General features: G+C 55.0%; 1 protein-coding gene across 1 annotated transcript in view; it reads right to left on the bottom strand.

The window, feature by feature from the left end:
• PPL (periplakin) overlaps positions 1–11081 on the bottom strand; it is a 44348-nt gene extending 33267 nt beyond the window's left edge. Inside the window, exon 1 of the mRNA XM_004750441.3 lies at positions 10810–11081. Within this exon, the coding sequence (XP_004750498.1) occupies positions 10810–10871 (62 nt within the window). The 5' untranslated portion in view covers positions 10872–11081. The remainder of the gene's footprint in view (positions 1–10809) is intronic.
• Positions 11082–18949: the final 7868 nt, after the last annotated feature.

Here is an 18949-nt window from a genome sequence, read left to right as displayed (position 1 = left end):
CTTGAGAAAGAGAGAGAGAGCATGAGAGGGGAGAGGGTCTGAGGGAGAAGCAGACTCCCTGCTCATCAGGGAGCCCGATGTAGGACTCGATCCCAGGACTCCAGGATCATGACCTGAGCTGAAGGCAGTCACTCAACCCACTGAGCCACTCAGGTGCCCTCAGCTTTTTCTTTTTTAAAGATTTCTCTATTTATTCTATAGATGGGAGAGAGAGAGGGAGAAAGAATCTGAAAGTAGACTCTGCGTTGAACACAGAGCCCAGTGCTGGGCGTGATCTCACTGATCTCGGGACCACGAGATCATGACCTGAGCTAAAACCAAGAATCCAATACTCAACCGACTGAGCCACCGAGGCATCCCAGGACCGACTCATCTTTTAGAGGGCACTTTGTGGCCCTTAATTCCAGGCCTTGCACAGCTTTGGGGCTCAATAAATAGGTACTGAACTGAGCTTCTGAAAGCATGGTCACAATTCCTAACCCCCCATTTTCCAGATGAAGACAACTGTGGCTTAGAGGGGATGAGAACTGCACCCCCCCCCAAGGTCACACAGCTGGGAAGTGGTGGTGCCAGGATTAGAACAGGCTCCAGAAACACCTTCTCAGAACAAGGGTGACATCAATACCCATCCACGAAATGACATGGAGACACTGGGGAGACAGGATGAAGCAGCAAGGCGTTTCCCACTCAGGGGAGGCCTAGTGATTTACATCTTGTTGGCATCTGCCTCAGTACAATTAATCCCAGTGGTTGAGTAATAGTGGTGGCAACTGACTCAGACATCCTCCTAAGATGCCACCGTGAGGGGCTCCCGATCTGTCCCTCTGAGCAGGCCTTCTGGGAGAAGGAATCAGCACAGAGGGAACACCTCTCCAGGCTGACCCTGCTCCGGGGCCTAACACATGTTTCCACTTGGATCCTCCTAACAGCCCCTCCAGGCTGGTACTATTATTGCTCCCAGGGAACAGACTGGGACTCGGGAGGAGGGGCAGCTTGGCTGGGGCAGCTCTGGGGGCCTGGGAAAGAATGTGGGGCTGTGATTTAGGGGCTCTGGCCCTCTACACGCAGGTACCATGCTCTGCTGGGTGCAGTTGGGAGCCCTGGAATGTTCTGAAGTCAGGCAGTCACTGGACTAGTAAGCATCCAGATGGATGACTGCTATCACCCCAGCCGTCTTCTAGTCAATCACTCCTGAGTTACCTTTCAGCCCCACCCCCAACTCGTCATTTCTCCATCCCCCTTACAGGCCCTGGGAACAGGCCCTTCTCCATTACCAACCCGAGACAGGAGTTCTTAACATGCTATCAGACATCTGCTCAATTCAACACTTATTTATTGACCTTCAAACCTAAGCGAGACCTGGAATTAAGGGCACCAAACTGCCCCCCCCAAAGATAGGTAAGTCCAAAGGTTCATTATTTTAAGATTATATTTATTGGGTGCTTGGGTGGCTCAGTCAGTTAGGTTGATGTTAGGCAGGATCTCAGGGTCCTGGCATCGGGCCCCGCAACAGGCTCCTTGATCAGTGGGGAAACTACTTCTCCCTCTCCCTCTGCTGTTCCCCTTGCTTGTGCTCTCTTGTTCTGCCAAATAAATAATTAAAATCTTAAAAAAAAAAGATTCATTTATTTATTTGACAGAGGGAAGGTGGCTCAAGCACAAGCAGACGGAGCAGCAAACAGAGAGAGGGAAAAGCAGATTCCCCGCTGAGCAGGGAACCCCACACGGGACTTGATCCCAGGATCCCAGGATCATGTCCTCAACCAAAGGCAGACATCCACCAGGCACACAGTCCAAAGGTTTATAACCTAATAAGTAGGATGAAGCAAAACACCCCAATGACTATAACTGCAAAGATTTAGAATGCCTGGGTCAGCGTATTTTCATCCACTCTGTCTCATTCAGGCTTTATATCCTAACTTAATTGTGAAAAATACAGCTTGACCCAATTAAATGAAGGAAAAGAGCCAAAAGGAAACAAAAGAGAAAGCATGATAAATAAGAAATACAAACTAACATGTCAGAGGTAGGTGCAAACACATCAGTTATTACAATAAACGTGAATGAGTCAAACTCTTCTGTTAAAAGATAAGACTCTCGGGGCGCCTGGGTGGCTCAGTGGGTTAAAGCCTCTGCCTTCAGCTCAGGTCATGATCTCAGGGTCCTGGGATCGAGAGCCCCACATTGGACTCTCTGCTCAGCGGGGAGGCTGCTTCCTCCTCTCTCTCTGCCTGCCTCTCTGCCTACTTGTGATCTCTGTCGAATAAATAAATAAAGTCTTTAAAAAAAAAAAAAGATAAGACTCTCAGGTGAGAATACAAAAATAAAACTAAAGCCAGCTCTGTGCCATTTCACAGGACACATACCTGAAACAGAATGATACGGGATGGTTGAGAATAAAGGAATACAGCACAATGGCTCAGGCAGCTGCTACAGCAATGGGAAAGCAAGGTAGGTGTGTGTATCTCACGGACGAGACGGATCAAAGTTATCAGTGTAAATGTGGGGTTCGCAACCCTGGCTACACATCCAAAGACGGAGGTGTGGGCCCCACCCCAGAGATTTTCTGGCTTAATCGGCCTGCGAAAGGGCCTGGACACTGCTTTTAAACTCCCCATATGAATCTAATGTACCTCCAAGGCTGAGAACCCGGAAATGAACCACAGTAATGTGTCACAGGGTTAGGGGGAGTGGACTGAGGAAGAATCCCCAAATCTCTACAGGAAGGAAGTCTTGTAAGAAAGCAGTACACAGGAAACATACAGTAAATACCAGATTGATTGGTCAATTGACTGATACTCTCCTTACTAGAAACTTCCATGGTAATTAGACAGTAAAATCCTCCACACCCAGCTATTAATCCTGGGGAAGTACGTCCTAAACAGAGAAGATTGCTGGTGTAGTAACTGCAGATCCGTTTCCCGGCCTAATCTGTTTCCGCCCAGTGAAGCCACCCAACCTCCAGGCCCATGTCAGGCGTGTGCTCTTGGGCTCCTGTTATGCACATGCAGACGTTTGCCTTGGGTAACATCAGGGCTAATCTTGAAGATTTATGCAAGGTTTAAACTGGGCTCAAGCCAATCTCAGTGCCCCTGCAAGTCAGGACGTCATTCCAGGTTCAAGACCAGGAGTACCAGGCTCCTTTTATTAAGCATCTACTATATCCCTGATGTTGTACACCCACTGTCTTCAGTGTTCTCCACAAGCTTATGCTCCTCCAACCCACAGAATCAAGAGAGACCTTCTGCCACTGTCTACTGAGTGCTACGTGTGGTTGGCACCATTCTTGGGGGTATGGGAGTGACTGCACAGCATGCAAAGTCCCGGCCTTCGTCAGGCCCAGAGAGGGGTAGGAATGAGGCCAGCAGCACAGCAGGGCCTGAAAGGCGGGTCTGCAACTCCCAAACTCAGGTTCCTTCTACTCCACCCACCATGCCCTCTGTCCCTGCCCATGGGCCCCGGCCTCCCCTTCAGGAACAGTGGAGCTTGGCTGCTCATTTTATACTTTGTAAGAGTGAAGCTCCTTAATCGTGGCAGCAGGACTGAGACCTCTCAGTTCTTGGCACAGACTTAGAATCCTTCCTCAACCTTCAGTTGGATCCACAATGTCCCCACACCCAGGACGGAGAAATGAAAACCAGAAAAGCTGGGAGTCTGAGACCCCAGCCCAGGCCACTGGGGCAGCGAGGAGTTCCGCACACAGTCGTTTCCTTGCAGCGTTCCGGGGTCAGCAGGCCACAGACGGAGCTGCCGGTCAGGGAGTGGCTGGGCGGGCAGCTACCTTACAAGGCCTGACAAACCCTTCGCCCAGGCGAGGGTGGGCCAGGCGGCCAGCTAGGACACTCTGGTGGCCAGCTTGCCTGCTCCCAGCTCAGAATGTCCGTGTTAGAGCAGCTCAGGGTCGCTGGGCAGGCTACTAAACTCTGAGCCTCACCTGAAACAGAGCCATCGGGGCTGAGAAACACCACATATCATCATTTAGGGCGGCCACTCCAAGCCAGGACTCAACCCTGAGCCTCTTGTATGTTCACAGCTTTCCCAGTACCCTCTGCTGCCTTCCTGACACTTTCCATCTGTGTCTCCCGATCCAGAACCATCCTGCTTGCCTTCCAGTCTTGCTCCTCTGGCCTCAGGACCAGCCCCCCTGGGCTTACCTCCCCTTCTCCCCATGACCCCTTCTCCCACTAATGACCAGACCCTGAGACACAGGACTCCAGGCTCCCGCCCATGCTGTTCCTGCTGCCAGCTCTCCTTGCCATCCCACTCCTCACTTTAAAGACCTGAACACTCATGATCTAGCTCAAACACACACAAAAGCACAGGAAAGAACCCTACCACCAAGACGTGGCTGATGTTCCCACACGGCCATACTTGCTTTGGATTTTGTTTACTAAGAAATACGATGTTATCGTGTATTACCCCTTCGGCCACCTCCTCTGGGGGAGGGTGATTTTGGAGCTACTGGTTTCCTCCTAAGCCCGTTTCATGCTCTCCACTACGTACCTCTGTCTGCATCCAGAAAACAAACAAACAAAAAAAACATCCAATTGCTTTGTATGAATGTTTTTCCAAATGTACATAAATGTACTCTGTCTCCTTCATTAGCTTTTTTTTTTTTTTTTTTTTAAAGATTTTATTTATTAATTTGACAGAGAGAAATCACAAGTAGACGGAGAGGCAGCCAGAGAGAGAGAGAGAGGGAAGCAGGCTCTCCGCTGAGCAGAGAGCCCGATGCGGGACTCGATCCCAGGACTCTGAGATCATGACCTGAGCCGAAGGCAGCGGCTTAACCCACTGAGCCACCCAGGCGCCCATCCTTCATTAGCTTTGTTCACTGATGACTTTTCGGGCTGATGCACCTGGAGACACCTACCCCACCTCATCCCGCTCCAGGCTCTCTCCATCCACCCACCCCCTGCTCGTCCCCCAGAAGCCCTCGGGCTGGCTCGGGGCCCCTCTGCCTCCACTGTCCCAGCATTTACCACCCTGCATTGTTGCCTCCTGCTTACTGAGCACATAGAAGGTGGCTGGATGAGGACAGGGGTGAACGGCACTCTCTGTTCAGGCCCTCACACTCTGTCCCACCCCCACCTTCCTGGTCAGTGCACATGTGCGCGTGCATATGTGTGTGTGTGTGTGCACGCGTGTGTGTGCTCTGTGAGGGGTTCAAGGAGGGAGAGCATCTTAGCAGTCCTTCATGGCTCACCCTCATTCATTCATTCATTCGTTCGTTCATTCAGCACATGTGCCACACCAGCCAGTCTCTTGGGTGGGGAGGGGAGATATCCACCTCCCTTTGGCCAAAGGACCAGAGTTAAATGGCTGCTGAGATAAGGATCAAGGAGATGGGCAGGACAAGAAGTTAGGGAGGGCTTAAGGAACAGAGACCAACCAAGAAAGAGGAATAGAAATGGGCTAAGAGGGGTGGGAAGAGCATTCCAGGCAAAAGGAACAGTGTAGGCAAAGGCCATGTGGTTGGATGTGGTGTGGAAAGGACAGGGTGAGGGCACGGATTCATGTGTGCAGGGCTGCCGCAACCAGGGCCTGAGAGCAAAGGGGCAAGGGTTAAGCAGCAGGGGACAGGATCAGATCTGCATCTTGCAAAGAGCTCCCCGGCAGCCATGGGGAGAAGGGACTAAGGTGTCAGGGTGGAAGCAGGAACTGTGAAGAGGCTACTGGAAGTATGCCAGCAAGAGGGCCTGCGCTGCTGGCTAGGCAAGGATAAGCAAGGCAGAACTGAGGACAATGCAGGGCTGGCCCCTGCAGAGAGCGACCTCCTGCCTGGGGGACCAGGGGTCTCCCTGCCCAGGCTCAGGAGGCTGAAACACAGAAGGGCCACCAAGAGCACAGAGAACAAAGACCAGAGGCCATTTTCCCCTTCCCCCTCCAGAGACAGGCTGGGGCAGGCTGGGAGAAGGGCAGGTGCCCCTTGCCTGGAGTAGGAGGGAGCCGGGAAGCCCAGGTCCTCCTCCCTTGACAAGGAGCCTTGGAAATGCTCTTAGAGGCAGCTTCTCCCTAGTGCCCAGGCCCTTTGGGTGCCCCTCACCCTCCTTGGAGTATTGCCTGAATGGTGTGAATTGAGCTAAGCCTCTCCCCAAAAAACTTCCCATCCCCAGATGACTGCCCCTGACAATGCTCAAAATGCCACCATTAGCAGCCATTCCAAAGGTTCAGTGCTGTTCTGTTCTGAATCTAATTTATCAGGTCTCCTTCCCTCTGCCAACAGGAGCACTGGGCAAGTGAGGGCAAAGCCACAGAGAGGGGAAGCAGACAGGGTTGCTGGGGCGGAGTCAGGGAATACAAAAGCCAGTGACTCCACCATCTGCCCTGGGGCAGTCCCTGGAGAGAGCTGCCACCAGACCCAGGTGTGGGTGGGAAGACCTAGTTTCCCTTCCCAGGGGCTCCTGGGCCCCCAGCGTCGGCCACCTGTGAGCTACAAGGGGAGGTGAGTGCCTTTACTCTTGGCCTCAGTGTTACCCTCAGTGAAATGAGACACCAGCACCAGACTGGCTGGCACGGTGTCAGAATGAGACACTGTAACACCCACAGCCGCGCTGGGGGCACAGAAGGTGCTTGAGAAATGGTGGGATCCTCCAGTACAAACCACCCCAGTGGCTGGAGGTGAGCTTTGCTGACAGAACCCTCCCCAAATCGTTCAGGCTTTCCAGCTGTCACTAATCAGTGGGTGCAGGTGTGTCTCCATGGATCTCCTGGAGGTGGGGGGCCCCATGAATGGTGAGGTGAATGGATGAGAGTCAGCGGATCTCCTGCCTGACCTGGGAAAAGAAGACAACTGCCTGGTCAGCTCTGGGCTTAACACTAGCCTTACCCTTACAGTGTGTGCTGACCGGTGCTGGAGTTGACTGCGCCCTCACGGTGAGCCAGATCTGGGGCTGGGCACCGAGCAACCTTACCAGCAGGGGCGTGCTATCATCACTCCCATTTTGCAGATGAAGAATCTAAGACTCAGAGATGTTAAGTGACCTGCCCATGGTCACACAGTCGGGAGGGGCAAAGGGAGGACTTGAACTCACACCTGACTGACATCAGACTTTGTACTCTCAAACACCAAGAGGCTCAGGGTACCCCAGCCAGCTTCCAGGAGGGTAGGCACCCCTTTCACCAGCCCTTAAAGCCTTGGGCCCCACCTCCCACACGGGGTGCTCCCTGTTAAGACAGGTTAATTCTTGCAGGATGCAACTCAGGTTAGTTTGAGAGGTGAGGCCAGGCTGCTGGGGGCTTACTGGGACCCATGTCTAGGCGGAGGGGCAAAATGAGTCCCATTTTACAGATGAGGAAGCTGAGGCTCTGTGAGGCCAAATTTCTTTGCCAAAGTCAAACGGAGGCAGAATTCAGTCTAACTCCCAAGCCGGATTTTAACCAGTCCACTCCTCCCCATGACAGGATGGACACCTCCCCAGGAAGTCCTGCCTGATCTCCTAGGTCTCCGCCCTGACAGCTCTGACTTCAGACCAGTCAGGCACACAAGAGTCGCTGCGCTAGAGACCTCATCTATCCGGCCCTAAGTCCCACCACCAAGACACAGTCCTGTAGCTACACTAGTAATTAAGCATAACTCCATCAAGTACAAGGAGATTGTCAATGTCTCCTCCACCTCCTCGGAAAAACAGCAGCCCTGGAGTTGTGCAGTGCACAGCCTGTCCATCAGCATCCAGTTCAACCCCAGGCACATGGTAGGTGTCTTATCTGCATTTGTTCAGTAGTTATAATCATCACAGCAGCCATAGATTGAGGCCTCCTAGAACTCTCATCTCTTTCCCTGTGTTATTTCATTTAATCTTCATGCCATCAATATCATCCCACAACAATGCTTATGCCCATTCTACAAGGGAGGAAACACCAGAGCAAAGGCCAAGCAGCTTGCCCTGGGTTGCCTAACCAGGAAGGGGCAGCTGCTAGGGGCTGCACTCTCAGCCGCTTTTCAGGGTTAGATCCCCTCCAGACCTTCCCTGCTGGGCTGGATGGCTGTGCTCATCCTCAGTGACCTGCACTATTAGGCCTGACCCTGTCATTAGCTTAGGTGTGAACATCAGCTCCCACACCTGTTATTAGGAACCAGGGTGACAAGAGCAGCGGGCTTCACCTGTCCCAGCCCTCCCCAGTTTCAGATGCTAGAAGGCGGACAAACAGGGAGAGGCGGTTTTCTCCAAGAGGGCTCTTCTGTGGTTCCCTTGCTTCCGGATCCTGGGTCCCCTGCACTGAAGAGGGTGATACTGACCCTCTGTCTGGGTACTTCCTGTGTGCTAGGGGCATTCTGTGTGTGGTCACATGTGCCCCCCTCCCAGGACCTCATTCTGGAAACACATATTCGTACCATCCCAGCTTTGCGGGTGAGGAAGGTGAGGCTCAGGGTGGTTCCCCGACTTGCCTGTAGCACCTGTGGCAAACCTGGGATCAGAAGGGAGGCCTTCTGCTCTCGGGACCGGAGCTCCCACCCAACTCGCCACCTCTTGCTGGCAACCCCACCCTCCCTCACATAAAGGAGACCACCCCAGGGTGAAAGATTGAGGGTCAGGGACCCCGTCACAAGTGACCACATCTTGGAGCTCCACGACAGTGCTAGGCACCAACTGCCACTCAGAAGATTCTTGTTGAGAGAACGGAGCAAGAGGCTGTTCCCCAGCCCACAAGTCCATGAACTTGTCCCTACTGAGGGGAAGGGACAGAAGGATGCACTGGTCTGGTGAGATCAGGGAGGGAAGCTCCCAGTCCCTACTCAGGGCTGTCTGTCCCAGGCCACAGAGCCCAAAGAAAGAGTCTCTCATCCCATCCTTGGGGAGAGAATCAGGAAGGCTTCCTGGAGAAAGAACCTCAAATCTGAGATCTGAGATCCAGGGCTGTCAGCCAAGGGCAGAGGATGGCTGCCTTGGGCCAGAAGTATGCAGGGAGGGAAGAGGGGACAAGAGAGGGGCAGGACCCTGAGTCCTTGCTGCCCCAAGCCCTTGGAGTCCATGAAGCTATAAAGGATGGGAATTCCTTCCTTCCTATCCTCTGTTGGGAAAGCCAAGACCCTTCCAGCTTGTACGATTTCATCATAACCTTGTTAGGTCCAACCTTCTTTTGGGGGACCAGACAGACAGCTGAAGGGATTAGGGTCTGGAGGGATGGGGGAGGCAGAGGGCAGGGTGAGGCCTGGCCCATCTCCCGGTGTGTGGGTGTGTGCATGTGTGAAGGACTGGAGGAGCCCGAGTCTTGGTGGGGAGAGAACAGAGCAGTCCCCCATGGCTGGCACAGAGTATGCGATTGTGCAATGCTCCAGGGAACAGCCCAGGGACTGGACGGGACCCCAGCTAGGTCTGAGAGCCAGCTGGACTCAGCCACAGAGGAACAGCATAGAGGGCCCTGCCCAACCTCTGGGGTTGTGAAAGCCTGGGGAGGCTCGGGAGGGGGGAGACTTTGGAGGGGAAAATAAATGCCTCTGAGCTTGAAACAGTCCAAAGCAGAGATGGGGAACCCTGAAATCACAGGGGGTGCAGTTTCTGAAAAACCTGGAACTCACAGAAATGGAGTGCCCAGGGCTGCCTGCACCTGCTGAGGAGTCTGCCTGGGCTGGATGGCAAGAGTACTGTGGGAGCCCTGGCCGGAGTCTTCCCACCTTCTGGGCCTGGACAGGAGTGTGGATCATGGTGGCGCGAGGGCATGTTAGGGTGAACACTGCCAGGCTGGTGGGCAGTGCAATTCGCTGAGTCTCCCACCTGAATAGAGCTTGGTAAAGCGCACCGACCTAGCCAGGAGCCCCCCAACTCATATTTGCAAGCGTTGAAGTCCCACCCCTTCCCTCAATCTCAGCATCTCCAAGAGGCTTCCCTAAACCGGTTATTAAATGAATACATTAGGCTTATCAAAACGGACGTGGGCTGCCGTCTCAACGCAAACACATCAAGACATGTCATTCCCTTCCCAGGCCGCCCTGGGAACCTGAGGCTCAGAGACGCCACCAGTTTCTGGGCTGGGGGGTGGGGCGCACCCCTGGGAAGTCAGGCAGCGAAAAGGAGGCTCGGATGACGCCCAGCTGCCACGCAAACCCCGGCAGAGGTAAAGGGGCGGCTCAGCCTGTTCCCCCCAACCCACCGACCCCATACAGACCCACGGGTTTTTCTAGGTGACGCTCTGGAGGGCAGGGTGGCAGGTACGGGGAACAGCTGCCGCAGGCGGCACACAGACCACCTTCCCGCCGCACACCACCCCCACCTCCAGCCCCACCAAGCCAGGAGCACCTGCGCGCTCTCCAAGAAGCGCTGGCGAGCGCCCCCCTCCCCAGCCCAGCTCAATTTCCCTTCCCCCGTGAGCCCCTACACGAAACTTCCTGAGTCCCCTGCGGCGCCCCCGCCTTGGCTTTAGCTTCCTCCCGACACACCACCGTCCACCCCTGCGGTGCGTCCCATCTCGGGAGAACCCCCAGCGCAAGGGCGACCCTGTACTTCCAGAAGTCCCCTGTACTTCCAGCTCAGCTCTCCACGCTCTAGGTGACCAAGTTAATGCTCCCTGGGCTCCTACAATCTCCGGTGCCAAGTATCATGTTTCCCCTCGGTCGCCCCCAGCGCCCACCCCCATTCCCACCCTGGCAGCGCTCGCCAGCTCAAGGGTGTCCCTCGGAGCCGCGTTCCCTCCTGGCGCGCACTCCCGGCTCAGCTCCCCGCCCCCTGGGCCACGCTTTCGGGGGCGCTCTGTAGCTCTCCCGGCCAGGTCGCTGCCCCCACGCTCGGGGCTGTGCTTCCCGCCTAGGACGCCCCTCAGCGCGCTGGTTTCCCGCCGCCGTCCCGGGCGCGGCGTGCGGCGTCTACTCACCTCCGAGTCTGCACGGTGGGGCTGTATTTGCCTTTGTTTCTCTTCCTGAAGAGCGAGTTCATGGTGGCGCTCGGGGTGCGCGGGCGGGGGCGGCGGGTCGCAGCGCCGGGCTGGCACTGGGAGGCGGACGGGCCCGGCGCGCACCGAGGGGCGGGCAGGGGACGCAGGTGAGCGAGCGGCGGCGCAAAAACCCCTAGTGCGGCGCGGCGACGGCGGCGAGCGGTCACTACTCACGGGGGGCGGGGCGACCGCCGGCCTCCGGCTCTCCCCGCCGCTCGGGGAGAAGGTGGTGCTTACCTTCCCGGAGGAGGGGCCACAGGGCGGGCGGGGCTCCCAGGCCCCTTGGGCGCGCGCCCTCGGCCTGGGCAGAGCGAGTGGAGCGTCCAGCCTGGCCTGGGGGTGGGACACGGGGACCTGTCGGGACACCGCCCACCCTCCCCGGCCCCTGCTCTCTAGTGACTGGCAGGTGGGCGGGCGCGCACCGGCCGCTTTCCCGGGCACACCCAGCCTCACACTCACCACCCCCTCCCCCGGGCTTGGCGCGCCCCCTGGCTGAGGGCCCTCACCTGGCTCTCCGCAGCCCCTCGCGCGCGGCGCTCGCGTCTCCGTGGCTCACACCCAGGTGGTTCCCCCCAGACAGGTGTGGCAGAGACTAGATGTGTCTCTGTGCCTTGGCTAGCTGGTCGGTTACACTCAGGTGGTAGTAGTGCCGATGGCAATTGAGAAAAGAGGTTGGGGAGCGCACCTGCCTGATTCAGATCCCTGACCTCAACCACAAATGGTCAGCTGACACCCGGCAAGACGTCTTCCCGCTCCCAGCCTCAGTTTCCTTATTTGTCAAACAGCGATAACAACTGGCCATAGCCCCAAGATTAGGAGGAGAGTCCTTTTGAAGATTTACTGTTGAGAATCCACACAAAGTACTTAGCACAGCGTCTGGCCCAAATGTACAGGAAGCATGGCCATCTAGAGGGTAGACAAAAAATCCTTTGAAACTAATGACCCCAGGCCCTGGCATGAAAGAAATACTTCATGGCTGGTCATAAAAGCGGCTGGATTCTGGTTCAAAATAGCCAGCGTGTGCTCTGGTTACATTGTGTGCGGTGGGGTGCCTGGGATAGACTGCGTGCGGCCCACTGTCCACCCCCGTTAAGTGTGTTCCAGTCAAGAGGACTGAGCTGTACAGACAGTAAACCGAGTCTGGCAGTGAGCCCAAACGGGGCCCAGACAGCTGGGAAGGTTCAGGGCCACTTTAGAGGGGAGTGGGGGTGAGGGCTGGGCCCAGCAGGAAAGGAGGAACAATGAGGTCTGCAGGGGAGGGAGGCAGGAGTGCGCCAACCCTACCCCCCCCCCATTCCTAGTCCTCAGGCCCGTCCCTTCCCCACATGTTGTTATTTATAAAATAAGGACATTGCTGGGGCATCTGAGTGGCTCAGTTGTTAAGCCTCTGCCCTCAGCTTGGGTCATGATCCTTGGATCCTGGGGTCCTGGGATGGAGCCCAGCATCAGGCTCCCTGCTCAGCGGGAAGCCTGCTTCTTCCTCTCCCACTCTCCCTGCTTGTGTTCCCTCTCTCTCTGTCTCTCTCTCAAATAAATAAATAAAATCTTTAAATATAATAAAATAAAATAAGGACATTGATGTGGAAGTTGATTCCCAAAGGCTTTTACTACCCCTGGGCCCCGGAGCATCTGAGACACACGGGAACATTTAGACCATCTCTTGCCCCTGCCACCAAAGGACTTCAGTTTCAAAGTGTTACAGAGACTCCAGGAAAATCTTATTCTTAATGAGGCATCTGAGGGTGGTCTTCGGCGGGGGTCTGTGAATCCTTATAGCTTCTTTCAAAATGTGTGTCCGTATGTGCATTTTTCTTGGGGAAGGCCTATTGCTTTCAAGGGTTCCTTCATTCACTCGTCCTGCAGATACTAACACTCTCCCAGCTTTGGCTGCCTGATTCCGCTACAATGATAAGAAAAGGGAGGGGCACCTGGGTGGCTTCCTGGGTTAAAGCCTCCGTCTTCAGCTCAGGTTATGCTCCCAGGGTCCTGGGATGGAGCCCCACACCCCGCTCTCTGCTCAGCAGGGAGCGTGCTTCCTCCTCTCTCTGCCTCCTTGTGATGTCAGTCTGTCAAATAAATAAAATCTTTTTTTTTTAAAGGGGAAAAAACCCCAAAATACAGCAGGGGTGCCTCTCTCTGAACCAGAATCCAGCGGCTTTTATGATGAGGGCTGGGGGGGCAAAGAGACTCAAGTCCATCCTGCTGACCCTGGGAATAGGTATCAGGTGGGGGAGGGGCAGGGAACCCAGGGCCTGCAGAAACCAAACTCAGCACAGAGTTTACCCACCCACAGCCCCAAGTGGGCCATAGTCAGGATCTGCTTTTGCCCTTGTGGCAACTCTGCCTGGAAACCCTTTCTTTACTTCTCCCTATTACTATCCCTGCAGGGGGTCTTACACGGGAGCTAAGCATGCTTTGGGGGATGTTCCTGGCAGCATTGTTGCTATGGAGACAGCCCTGGAGACAACCTGATGACCATGGGGAGATACTAGTTAAATAACCCATGATGCATCCACACCAGGAGACCGTGCAGCTGGAAACGAACGACAGGCAGATGTGGACACACGTGGTCAGGCACCAGAAGTGCGAAGGAGAGAATATCCATGGGTAAATGCACAGAAAGCTTCTGGAAGGAACCACAAGAAACTTAGCTGAGTCTCCTCAGGAGGGACCAGAGAAATATCTGAATTTTCATTGTATACCCTTTTACAGTATTTTGATTTTATGTTTTATGTATTTTTATTATTTTTTTAAAATCTCTTGATTTTATTTTTTATTTGCATGAATCACCTTTTTGGTTGCCATTTTTAAACTTGTTTAAATTAAAAATGATGCAAATCTTGGGGTGCCTGGGTGGCTCCGTGGGTTAAAGCCTCTGCCTTCAGCTCAGGTCATGATCCTAGGGTCCTTGGATCGAGCCCCGCATCAGGCTCTCTGCTCAGTAGGGAGCCTGCTTTCCCCTCCCTCTCCCTCGCCTGCTGCTCTGCCTACTTGTGATCTCTGCCTGTCAAATAAATAAATAAAGATCTTTTAAAAAATGACCCAAGTTGGGCATTCCCTCTTCTCACTGCCTCCCCGCCCCATCCCGGCTGCATGCCCCTCTATCTGCACCCATCACACTCGATGGTGATAACCGTCTTCCTCGTTGGACTTTCTTACTGAACTGGGAAGTACTGGTAGGTAAAGATTATGAAAAACACAAAACTTGGGGACTGGAAGAACCTGTGCTGAAGCAGGAAACTGCTCTCCCCTCAAGCTGCTGATAATCTAAGAGCTGAGACAAAGATAGAGCTCTTTGAGTTGTGCTGGATGATTCTGGGAAGAGCCTTATCAGGGCTCCAAAGACAGGAAGGAGCAGCCTGGGAGACCTGGGGTGGAGTCCTCGCTTGGTCCCTTTCGCCGGTGTGGATATGGGCAAGTCATCTTGCCACTCTCAGCCTCAGTTGTCCTCATCTGTGAAATAGGCACACAACAATAGCATCGAGCACAGAGGGCGAGCCCCCCATGTGTGTGGCACGCCCCCTGCAGTTAGTGACGGCTCCACAAATGGGAGGGAGTTACATCTGCAGCTGGGGGCTGGTGCTTGTGGGGCTGAGGGGTACAAGCAGTCATAGGAGCCCCAAACTGTGTCAAAACTCCAAACTTGTCCCAATTTCCAAGTCTTTCCCCACACCTCTTAGAAAGGTGATGGTCAGGGGTGTCTGGGCGGCTCAGTCCGTTGAGGGTTCCGGTTGTGATCTCACGGGTCTTGGGATAGAGCCCCATGCCAGGCTCCAAGTTCAGTACAGAGTCTGCTTGGAATTCTCTTTCCTTGTCCCTCTGCCCCTCCCCCTGCTCTCTCGCTCGCTCGCTCTCTCTCTGAAACAGATAAATTAAGAGGAAAAAAAAAAAGGAAGGTGATGTTGGCTTTGGAAGGAAACCGGGCTAGGGACCTCCAGGTTAGCCTCCTTGAAGCTCAGCTGCTGATAACAGTCGTGACACTGACGATATTTATGTCATTTCTCATTTATGGAGGACAGACTCCGTGCCAGGCAACATGGCATGTGCCCAACCTGCCTCAGCTGATTGGTTCTCTCCAAGGACCCCCGCTGGGTGAAGCAGCGAGCTCTCCCCACATGGGGCAAAGCACTCTTATCTCACGTTCCAGGGAAGGGCACTGAGGCCCTGAGAGGGCTGGTGCCCAGCGGAGCTGATTCCTGGGTCAGCCTGCTCTAGCACGGAGCTCGGACCCCCACCCATCTCCACCCTCCCGGCCTCCCGCTGACTCAGCTGGGGAGAATTAGCAGATTCAGGGAGGAATCTGGGCCGTGCTTCACCATCCCTCCCTGCTCTGTTCTCTGAAATCTGGACTCGGAGCCGGCGAGGCTCTGTGTGTATACACACGTGTGCAGGACACTCGTCTGTGGGCAGGCCGGATGGGGTGGGAGCCGTGTTCTGGCCCCGTGCATCCTCCTCTGGGCAGATGGGATTTGTTTGGTTCCGCGGAGCCCTCTTATGCCAAGTGACTCATTCCCGGGTCGGTCGGCTGGGGGTGGGGGTTCGGGGGAGGGTGTTTGCTTTCCTGGGGTTTGCCTGATGGTTAAACCCACGGAGGTGGCACCTGCAGGGGCCTCCTGCAGTGCCCTGGCAACCAGACCATCCTCGGTCCCTGAACCCTGGCCCCTCTCTGCAGCGGGGCCTGGCTGCTGACTCCCAGGAGGCCACCGCCTTCCGAAGGGTCACACACACCCTCGTTGTTTGCTGTGGTTGTTTCCCCAGCGGTTGGAGAGGCTGGAGAGGTGCTCACTCCCTCACTGGCTTGGGGTGTTCCTGTGAACCAGTTTCAAACAAGAAGGGCAGCATTCTCCCAGCCCCAGAGACAGGGGTGTGTGGGACCGGCAGCCCGTCCCTAACCACACCGCCTTCTCCCATCGTCCTGTGGACAGCCATCTCCTGTCTCCAACTGTGTGACCCCACACCCCACCTGAGGAGCATTTAAAAATGCAGATTCTAGAGTCCCCTGGTGGGATGGATCTAGAAGGGCCTAGGAATCTGCATGTTAACAAACACCTACACTCTGGTTGCTGAAACCGTCCTAAGAAGCACACTCTGGGTCCCCCGGAGAAACACAGCTGCGAACAGACAGATGCAGTACCTGCTCCCACCTGGAAAGAGCCCCCAGGCTGTAGCTTGAAGCCCACCTGGGTTTGAATCCTGGCTCAGCCACGCCCCAACCTGTGTACCCTTGCGGGAGTGGGGTGGCTTCGCCCACTGGGGTCTCGGTTTCCCCATCTGTAAAATGGGGAAAACTCATTGTGGCATGGGGCGCCCCAAGCCCCTGGCACGGAAAGCCCTCTCCCCCACTCTTCAAGGGGACAGGAGGGGACTGGCCCAGCTTCACCCTGCGTTTTGTAACATGTATTTACTTTTCTTGCAGAACAATGCAAGGGCTGGAAAAATCATGTTGGCTCTCCAGACCAGCTGGGCTGACTCACACTCGGTCCTGGGCTGGGGGCCTGGTGAGCTCCCCACAACACCCCTGGGGCCAGAGGGGAGGCTGGACCCTGGCAGCAGAGGGAGGAAAGGGTCCGTGGTGAGTCACCCTACTCAGCTCCTGAATCATCCCCTGAGAATGTGCCTCGGGGCCCTACCCGCAGGGCCCCCCACACCGGGCAGGCTGCCCTATCCTGGCCATCTCCCCACTGCTTGCCAGGCAGCCCCACCCTGCTGCCCTCCCAGAGAGCCGCTGCTCAGAGGACCCTCTTGCCAGCTCCCTCTGGACGCAGGTGTGAATCTAGAACGGCTGTGTGTTGTCAAAATACTGAAACAGCTCCTGACAGTGGTTGAATAGAATAGCGGCCACTCTGAAGCCCTGGTGCCCCCCTGTAGCCCTGGCCCTTCCCCCGGACCGAGGGGTTGACCCTCAGCTCTGCACTGGGACTCTCAGACCCTGCCTCTCCCACTCTGCCCCAGCCCTGCTAGCCCATCAGTCCATCTGGCCGATCCAGGCCTCATCATGAACCCTGGATTGCTTTCCAGTACAACCTGCTCCCTCTCTCTGGACACCTCATTCTAAGCCCTTCTCTGGGCCTCTCAGCCAGGCCAGAAGGGCCTCCCAGTGAGGAGGTCACACTGTCAGGCGGAGAGCAGAGCTGGGTGGGACCAGACAGGCTCTGCCAGGCTTGGGATCCCCGCAGGACAGGCTGCCCGTCCCTACCCCAAAACTCCACGATCCTCCCCTAAACGCCCAACCTTTCTTCCTCCCACCCCGCCTTGTGGGGCCCTGCCAGGGCTCACGCTGCCCAGACCGGAAAGTCTGCATTTCTGGGGCCATTGTCCAGGGTGTGGCAGCCCCTGGGGATGGCCCAGGTCAGAAGGTCAAAACCCCATTCCCTCCAGAGCCTGGAGGTCTATGTGATGGGCAAGCTAGGCAACAAGGGGCGGAATCAAATTGGGTTTTAGCTTGGGTTTGAATCCTGATTCTGCCGTGTACCCAGCTGTGTGACAGGCAAGGGGCTTAAACCCTCTGAACCTCAGTTTCCCCATCTATAAACTGGGAAAGAGCCAATGAGTTAAGATATCAAATCCTGGGGCACCTGGGTGGCTCAGTGGGTTAAGCCTCTGCCTTCAGCTCAGGTCATGATCTCAGGGTCCTGGGATCGAGCCCCACATCGGGCTCTCTGCTCAGCGGGAAGCCTGCGTCCCCCTCTCTCTCTGCCTGCCTCTCTGCCTACTTGTGATCTTTCTCCCTGTCAAATAAATAAATAAAATCTTAAAAAAAAAAAAAAGTGATCAAATCCTAACGTCTCTGTTTCCTAGCTGTGTGACCCTGGGGAAAGGTCTTTCCTTCTCTGAACCTCAGCTTCTCCACCTGCAGAATGGGGAAAACTCTAACACCTGTGCCCCAGGGGCTTGAAGGATTCGGTGAAGTAAGACATGTAGTGAAGACTAGCAGTCACAACCCTGCTGAGTGTGTGCTAGGCCTGTGCTAAGTGCTTGGCCTACGGGTTCCAGGTTCACTGAGGTGTGACAGACATACAACAAAGGATGCGTATTTCAAGGTACCATCCAGGGGTGCCTGGGTGGCTCAGTCAGTCATTAAGTGTCTGCCTTCAGCCCAGGTCATGATCCTAGGGTCCTGGGATCGAGCCCTGCTTCGGGAGGCCTGCTTCCCCTCTCCACCCCACTTGTGCTCTCTCTCACTATCTCTGTCTCTTTTTCTCAAATAAATAAAATCTTGGTGGGGGGGGAGTGTACCATCCAATGAGTTTTGACATCAGCACCCAACAGTGAAACCAGGACTGCAACGAAGGAGATGAACTAGCCCTCCTCCTCTCCCCACTTTTCAGATGTGGAAACCAAGACAGGAAGTGTCTGCTCAAGGTGGTCAGGAGAGGACTCAGGATTCAAACCCTGCAATTTGGGGTGCCTGGGTGGCTCATTCGTTAAGCATCTGCCTGTGGCTCAGGTCATGATCCTGGGGTCCTGGGATCGAGCCCCACATCGGACTCTCTGCTCTGCTCGGGGGGAAGCCTGCTTCTCCCTCTCCCACTCCCCCTGCTGTGTTCCCGCTCTCTCGTGGTCTCTTTCTGTCAAAGAAATAAAATCTTTAAAAATAAACAATAATAAATAAGCCCTGCAATTTGGGGCACCTGGGTGGCTCCGGTGGTTCAGCATCTGACTCTTGATCATCTCAGGTCCTGGGATCAAGCCCAGCATCGGGCTCTCCACTCAGCAGGGAGTCTGCTTCCCCCTTTCTCTCTCCCTCTGCCCCACCCCCACTTGCACTCTCTCACTCTCCAAAATAAATCAATAAATCTTAAAAAAAAAAAAAAATAGCAAAAACCAACAACCAAGCAGTCTGGGCTAGCATCCTTGTCCCCACATGGGTCCCCATTCAGCAGGCTGCCTGGCACAAAGTAGGTGCTCAGGGTCACTGCTGAATGAATGAACAGGAGGGTCAATGTACGGTAGCAGTCACAGGGAAGGTCACAGAGGAGAAGTGACCAAAGATTAGTAGGTCCTGCGTTGGAGCCATGGTGAAGGTGTTTGTTCATTCATTCATCAAATATTTATTGACAACCTACAATGTGACAAGGCC

This window comes from Mustela putorius, unplaced genomic scaffold, assembly GCF_011764305.1.
Source record: "Mustela putorius furo isolate JIRA1106 unplaced genomic scaffold, ASM1176430v1.1 tig00004007_pilon_pilon_pilon, whole genome shotgun sequence".
NCBI lineage: Eukaryota > Metazoa > Chordata > Mammalia > Carnivora > Mustelidae > Mustela > Mustela putorius.
This window is presented reverse-complemented; position numbering and strand designations above follow the sequence as displayed.